The sequence below is a fragment of the Notolepis coatsorum genome (genome assembly GCF_963971535.1).
Source record: "Notolepis coatsorum genome assembly, chromosome: 6".
In the NCBI taxonomy this organism is placed as follows: Eukaryota; Metazoa; Chordata; class Actinopteri; order Aulopiformes; family Paralepididae; genus Notolepis; species Notolepis coatsorum.
This window is the reverse complement of record NC_140170.1, coordinates 181674237-181686434: the sequence shown is the minus strand read 5'-3', so window position 1 is coordinate 181686434 and position 12198 is coordinate 181674237. Positions and strand designations below refer to the sequence as shown.

The following is a 12198-nucleotide window of genomic DNA, read 5'->3' as shown; positions in this document are numbered from 1 at the left end:
TACCAAAGCACCTCAAAGGCGCTAAAAACAAGATTACAAACATCACAAAACAAACTGGTCAGACTACTACTTGACCTTACTCCTAGAACCCACCTCACCCCTGCCCACTTTGACTACCTAGGATGGCTTAGAGTAGACGACAGAGTACAGCAACTTGCAATGGGCCTGGTCTACAAGATACACTATACGACTAAGGTACCCATGTACATGTCAAAATACTTCCCAAAAATCAGGGAATACCACAACCACAACACCAGAGGAAACTCAACAAATCATGTTAAACCCAGATTCGGCTCAAACAAGGGACTAAACACGTTTCGCAATTATGCCACATCAATGTGGAACGCCCTACCCAAAGCTGTAAGTGTAAAGGAATGTGAACCCACATTCAAAACCGCTCTAAAAGAGCACCTACGGGTGGCTGCAATTCGAAACTGGCCACTGTAAATGTCCAAAACCCCCCCACCCCCTCCTAATGTACAGTCTCCTCCCCACCGTATGTATATTTCTCTCCCACCCCCTCCTAATGTAGTCTCCTCCCCACCGTATGTATATATTCTCTCCCCACTATGTATATTTCTCTCCCACCCACCCACCCCTCCTAATGTACAGTATCATACTGTCAGGATCTATGGGTAACAGTACTGTATATTTGCATATCATATATGTCACAAATGTAACAGTACTATATACCTGTATGTCATGTATGTCCCTATGGCCTATGCCATAAATGTCATAATGTCATGTATGTTGTGTAATGTCATAAATGTCACTATGAATTGAAAATGGGGGACCCTGATATAAACAAGACAAACGTCTTTCTCTGGTCTGCATCCCCTTAACAATTGTATGTATTGAGCCGTACTGTATTGTACCCATTCTGCAAACTGTTAAATAAAGTTTTCATTCATTAACTATTTCACTTGAGGATGCTGCGATGTAAAAGTTATACACAGAGTGGTACAGAGGTAGACGACTTGCAGGTGTGTATAAACTGAATGCTGTGTACAGCAAATACATAATTTCCACCCCTGAAAATATGGTGTATCTTCTATTTATTAAGCTCCTATTACTGCATATTCTGCACAGCAGTGACAATTCTGATATTCTATTTGTGATCCTTGCCTCATTGCATTTAATTAAACATCACCTACAGTCTCATCACAGAAGGCAGTTATATACTTGTTTTCCATCCTGTTTACAACCTTCCTGTCAAACATTTGCTTTCTTTTATCATTAATTCCACCACATACGTCTGTGGTGATTCATGTAAAATCTGACCAGATAGAAAACCAATGGGTGAGACTATAATACAGTATATTACTACAAGTTCGCAAATAGACCTGATTGTGAATATTTCAACCAAATATTCACTTTATTTTCTGCCGTCGAATCAATACCTTCATTAATTTACATAAACACATAGGAAGGCTCCTAAAGTCCCGTGGCCTCTAATGAGATCCTTGAACAGACACACCTTTTAAAAACTAATTGAACACACGCACTATGCACATACACTTATATGTAAGACACTTTCTGTAAATCATTTACTATTTTATTTAATCTGATTTTATGTTATCTTACCCATTGTTACCATTCTTGTATGCATTGTTGGGTCTGAGCTCGACACACAATTATGTCATTAGCTGCAATGCCCCTGTATTGTGGTGTATTTGACAAAAATAACTTTAACTTGAATTTGAGATCCAGTTCAGTAGTGTCCTTTTACAGTATGCTCAGACTAGTGTCAAAAGAGCTAGTATCTTAAATGCATTTATATTATCAGATGAAATTGCCATCCCTCACAACTAGGCTACTTCTCTTCTCAGGCTTAAGAAATTTTTAATGACCTGTATGCAATTTTCACGTCATGTACAAGTCATAATATATAGATACGTATAGAATTGTGGATTGTCCAAAGCGACTAGGACGCGTACATATCTAGCAGCCAAGGATGAATCTTATTCTGAGACGCAACATGGAATAGACTCAATTCTAGTAACATGTGTGTGGCTCTGAAAAGAGCCTTTGGGTGTTAGGATAATTTGGATTGAATAAAAGTTTAACCGCCGAAGCCGTACAGAGTGCGTCCCTGTCTCTTTAGAGCATAGACCACATCCATGGCTGTGACGGTCTTCCTCTTGGCGTGTTCGGTGTAGGTGACGGCATCACGGATCACGTTCTCCAGGAAGACCTTCAGCACACCACGAGTCTCCTCGTAGATCAGACCAGAGATGCGCTTCACTCCTCCGCGGCGCGCCAGGCGACGGATGGCGGGTTTGGTGATTCCCTGGATGTTGTCACGGAGAACTTTACGGTGACGCTTGGCGCCGCCTTTTCCGAGTCCCTTTCCTCTAGTGATGGGTCGGTCATGAGCGACTCGTTCATAAGAGCCGAGTCATTGCCGTGAGCGTGAGTCGAATCGCTCACGTCTGGCAATGAGTCGGTTCACGCGCCCACCCCCCCCCCCCCCCGGCATGCACAACAGACACACACGAACTCAACGGATATCGTCGATCGGGGGCTCAACTAGAGTCTGACACGTTTCTATGATAAACTGAATGAATAGACAGACATTGACACAGACAACTGAATGAATAGCATACTACTTATTTGGTTGTATAGGAGTCGAGTGGCGCTAATGAGTGTCTTTTGTCAAACAACAGTAGTCTATGAATAGGCTATGCTAACGTAACATGATGCAAATATGCAATTGATCACTTGGCATGCTAACTGGGAGCATCACCTTGATACAAGCATTCCACCTTGCTTCACTTCACTTTGAAATATTATAGTGAAATATTTTGCAATGTTGTCGCATTTATCTTGATGAAATCCTCCAACAGGCTCTTTTTTGTAAGTTGACTGGTTTGCACACCAATAATACAGTGCAATAATAGAATAGGAGAATAGATAGTAAAATTATGCAATAGAATGGCCAGAGTAAAATAGTGCTACAGTACAATCAACAGTCAGCGGGGTGTATTAGAAGGCTATGGTGAAGAGGTACGTTTTTAGCTTATTTCTGAAAATATTAAGATATCTAGCTTCCCTAATGTCCATAGGTAGTGTGTTCCATAACTTTGGTGCATAGTTAGCAAAGGCTGCATCCCTGATTTTCATCTAACATTGTAGATGATCGCAATGTTTATCCTTTGTATATAAGGAGGAGGACCTTGAAATCAATTCTAAATGTTACCGATGATTACTGATGTAAACAGGGGGATCCTGATGTAAACAAGACGAAAGTCTTTCTCTGGTCTGCATCCCCTTAACAATTGTATGTATAATTGTATGTAATTGTATAACATCGGCCACATTTTTTTCATATTTTGGCTTACAGAACTTCCTCCGGAAGTGACAATGATCCGTGAGCCGTGAGTCGCTTACGTGAATCGGTTCATTGCGGTGAGCGTGTATCGAATCGCTCACTCACTGAAATGATCCGTTTGGCACATCACTACTTTCCTCCCTTTCCACGACCAGACATTTTCTTCTAGGATGAGTTCTAAACAAATGAAAAGAAGTACTGATGGACAAAGGCAAAGCCCTCTGAATATAAATACTGTCTGAGGACGTAAAAGAAGACTGAGAGTCCGCGTAATGCTGGGCGTGGTCAAAAGCTGCAGCCCATAATAACCCCCCTTCTCACACACTTTTGACCATAGAACTGGTGTCACGTGATAATTCTAAGACATGTCTGGTTCAAAGTTCCTCGTGGCAGCTGGGTTCACATGGTTGCACTTATTCAATTTATATATCCCATTAGTTTGCCCCAGATTCTTGTCTGGGGTCCATTTTGGTTGGTCTGCATGCTTTCCCGGTTTCCAAAATGGTTGGTCAGTGTGGTCTGGTACTGTCCATGGTGCTGAAATAGCGCCATTTAGATTCACGGTGAATGAATTAATGAATGGATGTATTCATTCGGTGCCTACAAGTAGTTCAAGTTTCAAGTTTACTTTTATTTGTCATGTATAAAGTACATTACAGTGAAATGCTTGGTTATTTATGAGCCCCCGAGAATGTGCTTCAAGCAGTAAAATAAAAAGTAAGTAAAAGAGGAATAAAGACCCAACACTACCCAGTGAGCAAAAGCCGTCTTTTCAACCAAGCGTTTTTCATAGCTCTCGTATAACCGGGCCAAATCGTGTTTTTTTGGAGACGTATTTTAAACTATGTACTAAGTATATTATTTCAATGCATTCACATCTGAAAATATTATCAATATGGACAGAGGCATCCTGCAAACGCACCTACAAATATATGAGCACGATATTTTCGAAGATTTTATGTGACGTCTATCCATCGCTCGCATTCAGCCCAGGATAATCTTGTCTAAGCTAAGACGTATTTTAAACTATGCACTAAGTATATTATTTCAATGCATTCATATCTGAAAATATTATCAATATGCACAGAATCTCCGAATCTCAGTGACCCAGATGTCCTGAGGTGCGTGAATTTAGCGAGGTGAGTGTAAATGGAGAAGCCCGTGAGTCTGCTGTGCAGATGCGGTTTGCCATTTGATCAGCAGGTGGCGCTGATAGTGCTGGGAAACCTGACTGATCACATTCCTGCCTGATTAAATAACATGTCTGTCCGTTCTTCTGACCGTGTGTGTGTGTGTGTGTGTGTGTGTGTGTGTGTGTGTGTGTGTGTGTGTGTGTGTGTGTGTGTGTGTGTGTGTGTGTGTGTGTGTGTGTGTGTGTTGTGTTAGGGTGACCAGATACAAAAAGTCCAAAAGCAGGACAACAGTAAGATTTTGGTGGGACAAAGTGGGACAGATAATAATGTAATTTTTTTTATTATAATAACTCGTCTTCACCGAATAGATAAAGGTTAAATCTAAATAAATACAAATTAAATACAGAATTATATCTCTCCACATTCATCTTGGCACTGGCAGCCGGCTTGTTACCACCTAACATCTGTTTTAAATATTCAAACTTTATCACTTGACAGGAATGTCTTGTGTTCGATATTTTTTTTTTGCTTCAAAAAGAGGGACATCCTCTCAATATGTGGGACGCGGTCTCAAATGGTGGGACAGTACAACCAAAAGGGGGACACCTGGTCACCCTAGTGTGTGTGTGTGTGTGTGTGTGTCTATCCATAGCTCTCATTTAGCCCAGGAGAATCTTGTCTAAGCTTAGACGTCTACCAAACGTTCACTTTTCACCCCATTTTAGACATTGTTTAAACGTCTAAGCTTAGACGTTCAAAACACGTCTAATCTTAGACGTCTACCAAACTTTCACTTTTCACCCCACTTTAGACTGATTTTAGACGTCTATGTCATGACGTTGAAACAACGTCTAAGCTTAGACGTTCAAAACACGTCTAAGCTTAGACGTCTACCAAACTTTCACTTTTCACCCCACTTTAGACTGATCTTAGACGTCTATGTCATGACGTTGAAACAACGTCTAAGCTTAGACGTTCAAAACACGTCTAAGTTTAGACGTTCGAAACACGTCTAGAATAGACGTCTACCAAACTTTCACTTTTCACCCCATTCTAGACTGATTTTAAACGTCTAAGCTTAGACGTTCAAAACACGTCTAAGCTTAGACGTTCAAAACACGTCTAAGCTTAGACCTTCAAAACACGTCTAAGCTTAGACGTTCAAAACACGTCTAGAATAGACGTCTACCAAACTTTCACTTTTCACCCCATTCTAGACCGATTTTAGCCTATAGCCTTGATTGACATTTTTTATTAACAGATTGCAGAATGGGTACAGTACAGTACAGCTCAATACACACAATTGTTAACCCTTTCACTGCCACACTACCAAACGGTTAACCCTTTCACTGCGACAATACACAGTATGTTAACCCTTTCACTGCATATATGTAGTATCCTCAAGAATATGTGCATAATCTTGTGTAATTTTTGCAAATGTACATATCTAATTTAAATTATTAGAAGCATTATGGTAAACTTTATATTACCAGCTATACGTTAATATAATTAACCAAGTTCACATTGTGAGATGGAGAGTTCAGTGTTCTGATGGCCTGGGGGAAGAAGCTGAGCCGGAGTGTCTCTGTTCTCGTAGTGTGTGTACGGCGTTTGCCTGACCGCAGCAGCTTGAACAGGCTGTTGTTGGGGTGGTGGGGGGTGTTTAATTATTCTGCAGGCTCTGGATTTGCACCTCCTGTTATATAAGACCTGCAGGGGTGGTAGTGCAATACCCGTAGTACGCTCTGCTGAGCGCACCATTCTCTGGAGTGCCTTCCTGTCCTGTGCCGTGCTGTTTCCAAACCAGGCAGTGATGTTTCCAGTCAGAATGCTCTCTACAGCCCCGGAATAGAAGGAGTGGAGTATCTTCCCAGATACTTTGAACTTCCTTAACTGTCTCAGGTGATAGAGGCGCTGTTTAGCCTTTTTCACCACATAATATATGTGTGTTGACCATGTCAGGTCCTCTGTGATGTGGACTCCCAGGTACTTGAAACTGCTCACCCTGCTCACCCTCTTCTTGGACCTAGTAAGGTTTCGTCGATAATCCAATGTACAGTTACCCCCCCCCCCCACCTACCCCCCCCCCTCCTCCAATGTACATTTTCTTCGTCAAATGTATATACCGGTACTCTCTCTTTTTTTTTAACTCTTTTTGTACCACAAACAGTACTGTATTTGTAAATCTGGTAAGTCATAAATCCAATCTCCCCCCAATCCCATTCAATCTATTTGGCTGCAGCTCAAATGTATTCCCTTGCCCCAGTTTGCCTTTTATGTCTCTGTCTGTGTTTTGTGTATTTGTATATTTGTTTTTGTTTTGCTGCCATTTTGGCCAGGTCTTGCTCGAAAAAGAGATCTTTGATCTCAAGTGACTACCTGGTAAAATAAAGGTAAAATAAAAAAATGTATGTCACCCCCCCCCCACCTACCCAATCCAATGTACAGTTTCTATGTCAAATGTATATACTTTTTTTTCTGGACTCTTTTTGTATCACAAACAGTACTGTATTTGCAAATCTGGTATGTCATAAATATATAGATGTAGCAGTACTGTCTATCTGTATGTCATGTATGTCATATATGTTACGATGAATTGAAAATGGGGGACCCTGATGTAAACAAGATGAAAGTCTTTCTCTGGTCTGCATCCCCTTAACAATTGTATGTATTGAGCTGTACTGTACTGTACCCATTCTGCAATCTGTTAATAAAGTTTTCAATCAATCAATCAATCAATCAATATTATGTTATGATGAATTGAAAATGGGGGACCCTGATGTAAACAAGATGAAAGTCTTTCTCTGGTCTGCATCCCCTTCTGCAATCTGTTAATAAACTTTTCAATCAATCAATCAATCAATCAATGAGTGGTGCTGAGAGGGAGGGGGCAACGCGGAAGTCTCGCGTAATCGCACGAGTGTCGCCCGTTTGAACACGGGTTGGAAACCCCGTCGTTCACTTCCTTCCACCCTGGTTCCTTCGCTGCCTGTTGGCTGTCCACAAGCAAGGTAAATGTCTCTATTATTTTAATAAAATGTGGCCAAGCCCATTACTATTCCCTCTCGAAACGTAACCGGGTTGACTACTATATATGTAATGGCATGTGTAGTTGGTTCATACGAGTGTACGTGCTTGTATTTCTATCGTTGACTTCGTTTGCAAATTTTAACGTTCGCTATGCAGACGAGCAGGGCCGCATTAACGACGGCCGCGGCCCGTGGGCCTTTAGTGACGAGGCCCCCCCCTATTATTTAATAATAATAATAATAATGCAATAAAAGTCTGAAAATGAAGGGATTATGTCCATGAGTGTAATTTTTAGAAATTAAGGCCTGCCTCTTATATAAGCTCTTTGCAGCTGAGGTAAATAGAAGACCCGTCCTATATTTGAGGATTTACGGTAAATCAAGATGTTCAATTATCTTAAGGTACAATACCTGAAATGAAAATGTGTGTGTTTCCAGCCAACCAGGTAACATGGCAGAAAAAAGAAAGAATACAGACATCGGAGCATTTTTCAGTACACCAAAACGCAAAGTAAGAACCCTAGTAGCCTAATAGCTCAAAGACTTAAAGGGCGGGCTCCACAAATAATGGATTGCACGGTGTTAATTGCACCCTTACTTACAATTCATTATTAATTGTAAATGGGGGACCCTGATGTAAACAAAACAAAAGTCTTTCTCTGGTCTGCAACCCCTTAACAATTGTGTGTATTGAGCCGTACTATATTGTACCCATTCTGCAATATGTTAATAACATTTTTAATCAATCAATAACAGATTGCAGAATGGGTACAGTACGGCTCAATACACACAATTGTTAAGGGGATGCAGACCAGAGAAAGACTTTCGTCTTGTTTACATCAGGGTTCCCCATTTTCAATTCATAATGAATTGTAAGTAAGGGTGCAATAGAAATGTTTCATAATGATGTTCAGTGTATTCATATGTGTATTGCTCTCCTTAATGTAGAATGATATGGTGACTGTACAGACTCAGGAAGGAGAGAAAGAGACCCAAGAGTTACAGGTAATGGAAATATCAGACAGTCAGCTTAAAGTGTAGGATAACATAACAAATTAAGACACAAATACTTGGATTATATATCCCCCCTCTCTCCCTTTCTTTACAGAGTAGCATAAAGATTGTGTATTCAAACCGGTTCAGTGTATTCATAAGTGTATTGCTCTCCTTAATGTAGAATGATATGGTGACTGTGCAGACTCAGGGAGGAGGCAGAGAAGGAGAGAAAGAGACCCAAGAGTTACAGGTAATGGAAATATCAGACAGCTTAAAGTGTAGGATAACATAACAAATTAAGACACAAAATAGGCTATATTTACAGCAGACCCTGTTATTGTTCCTTGTTGGTATTTTTTCTCTCTTATTAAAAACTTGGCCTATTTGAAAGGAGATTGATTTAAATTATGCTGTGACCTGCTGCCAATATCCTGTGTAACTAAATCGAATATACTTGTATTGAGAAGACACTTGTACGTTAGTCTAGAGGTCAAATACTTATGTTAATCCCTATTTAAAATGTAACGTTCTGTTGCATGTGTCCAGATGCCGGGCGTCAGTGAAAGATGTCAACCTACAGGAGTTTGTTCGTGCCCTGGCGGCCTTCCTGAAAAAGTGAGTTGACTTAATTAATTTCCTCCAAGGGTGTGACAGTCACACTATTAAAAGAATATAAAAAAGCATATTCCACAGTTATGATACATTTCTTCGGTCACCAGGTCAGGAAAGCTGAAGGTGCCAGACTGGGTGGACCTGGTCAAGCTGGCTAAACACAAGGAGCTGGCCCCTAATGATGAGAACTGGTTCTACACCAGAGCTGGTAAATTGTGACATCATCCCACCATCTCTTGTTTCCACTGCTGTTGGTATTAGTTGCGTTGATTAACGCAACTAGTGTTAGCTGTAACATTTGATGGCTGACGTAGCAGCTCTAATGTTTGCAGGGCTGTACACTGCGACGAGATGATTGCAAATTGCCTATTAATTTGGCCGTTGCGAGTGAAAAATAATATCTGGGAGCAACGTTGTGAGTAGTGATTTCAACCTTCATTGGCATTTCACTCCTAAATTAATCAATACAAATTGGATAAATTTTTTTTTAAAACTTTAGCCTACAACCAAGGCTGTACAGTGCGACACAATGTCGTGGTGCTATGAAAATTGTCGTTGAGCTGAGCTCTCATCAAAATCAATGGAGGACTTTCAGGAAAGTAAAAAACACATAGCGCTTGCCGATTGGTGCTAAGAACAGCAGGGCGGGTGCAAGCGATGTGACGTAATTGGCAGACTCGACTGTCAATCAAAATTATTCTGTTGCCGGCTGAATGATTGAATGAATGAAAACGTTATTAACGATTGCAGAATGGGTACAATACAGTACAGCTCAATACAACAACAGTGGACTGGAGGATGAAGACTAGAAAAAGACTTTCGGCTTTTTTACATAAGGGTCTTCTATTTTCAATTCATCAAAACATTTAGAGACATACAAATATACAATAGTTTCATAAAAATGCTATTTATTGATTGATTGATTTAAAACTTTATTAACATATTGCAGAATGGGTACAGTACAGCTCAATACATACAATTGTTAAGGGCATGCAGACCAGAGAAAGACTTTCGTCTTGTTTACACCAGGGTCCCCCATAAACGCACCCGTGTATTGAAGCTTCTGTAGCATGTCACAGAAATATTCTGTACTTGTTTCAGATGTACCCCAGACAAGGCCCACTCCCAGGAGAGACAAATTTCCTCTGCCTGAAAAGACTAAGATTATAAATAGAATTGACCATATTATAAGTTATTGCTGGTGTAAACATTCTTACAGTTGGGTAAAAATGCCTAGACACTGGTGACCGTTGTTTCAACAACTAACAGTGATAAAATCTTAGCATGTAATTTGAGTTTATTCCTCTGTGAAGTATGGGAGAATACATTAAAACGCCCTCAGTCACAAACGGTTTGAGTTGTTTTGCACAATATTTGTTGTTATTTGAAGTACGGAATGTTTTCACTACATTTAACTAATAATTGTCATTTATATCAGGGTTCCAGAGAAAAGTGATGGAGACCCTCCTGGAAATCAAGGATGATATCAAAAAACTCCACAAAGAAATTCATCCGGATGGGAGGGTCGACATACACCCCTGCCAGACAGAGGAGGCGTTGAACCTGCTTGAGGAGGACCTTGGGAGGGCGGACATCAGGAAAAAAATGGTGACTTTTAAATCTTTTCCTAGGTGTTGGGGAAAATGTGTGTGGGGTGGACTAGTTTAATATAGGTCAACTAGCAGTGCTGAAAGACGGTCTGGCTGACGTTCTTAAAACAATTTGGAACAGATGGACATTTCAGTACGGCATGTTGTGTGCTGGTAATCTCGTACATTGTATGCTTTCATATCTTGTTCTTTTCTCTCTTTCACACAGGCACAGCACACACACACAGACACACGGACACACACGTACACAGACACACACAGTCGCACAGACATACACACCGACACACACACACACACACACATTCCCTGTGACACAATACACACATACAATACACATACGTCTGTACGCAGACGCACGCACACACAGACACACACACACATACACACACACACACACACACACACACACACACACACACACACACATCTCACTCTCTACATCATATCGTGTGTGGACATCATATCTTGTTTATCTCTCTTCATGTTCTCTCTCCGATGTTAAATCTACGTATCATCTTAATGTACGTCATGTCAGATCTGACATGATATGATACGTCATCATATCTGTCATGGGGGGGCAGGACTGAGAGGGGATTTAGGGGACAGGCAAAGGGATTGGGAACAGAGTGTTTTTTGTTCAAGCTGTGGTGATCCTCTGCTCGACCCATAGCTCTTGCTGTTAAGAACTTCTTTTCTTAAATAAATTACCTATTTGTTACAATTGGAAATATCGTCTCCTGCTGTGTTAAACAACCTTCAGCCACAACATTTGGTGACCCTTGACCTGTAGACCGCCCTGCCGGGCCCCCTCACACGGCCAGCTCCGGACCTCTCCCGTAGAAATTCTGCCGGTTGTCGACAAAAAGGTAAGCGTTGGGCTTGTTATTATAATATCCGTCAGAGTTTCTGCGGGAGGGAAAAGTTGAGCTGACTGTGTTGACGAGGTCTGGATGGACGGCTAAAACGAACACGACTGGTGAGGTGTTTTACACTGGGGCGATTCCTCTTTTAACAAGCCATAAAGTGCGCCACTAATCAATTTTAATTGCATGTTTTCGACCTCTGGTCAAAATTTTTCTCCATCTCCTCAAACCTCTTCAAACCTCTTCAAACCTCTCCCCGACCCCTTTCACATAACTGTTCCTGTGTCCTCTGTAGATAAGACTCTCAAATTTTCAAAACAAAAACTGCTGAAGATAGCTCATTCTGGGCGGAAAGCCAGCTCCCAGGTCTGGGCGTTCTGCCAAGAGAGATAGCTCTCTCTCTCTCTCTCTCTCTCTCTCTCTCTCTCAATTCAATTCAATTCAATTCAAATAGGCTTTATTGGCATGAAATATCAACATACTTATTGCCAAATCAAGTCCAATATACAAACAAAAACATATATATTATTAAGCAATAAAACATACCATAATATTAGCAATAAGTAAAACAATCAACAGAAACATATTAAATTACAAAATAATCATTCAATCGGGTAGTCATTT

General features: G+C 40.8%; 2 protein-coding genes across 2 annotated transcripts in view; one reads left to right on the top strand and one right to left on the bottom strand.

Annotated features, from left to right (window-relative positions):
* LOC311230844 (uncharacterized protein) overlaps positions 1 to 12198 on the top strand; it is a gene marked incomplete at both ends in the record, with an annotated part of 512928 nt that overhangs the window by 37195 nt on the left and 463535 nt on the right. The window lies entirely within an intron of this gene.
* LOC311230717 (histone H4-like) lies at positions 2063 to 3404 on the bottom strand (the record flags this gene model as incomplete). The annotated part of the gene is made up of 2 exons (XM_084317076.1): positions 2063 to 2354; positions 3391 to 3404. The coding sequence occupies 2 exons, from the start codon at positions 3402 to 3404 to the stop codon at positions 2063 to 2065; spliced, it is 306 nt and encodes a 101-aa protein (XP_084173202.1).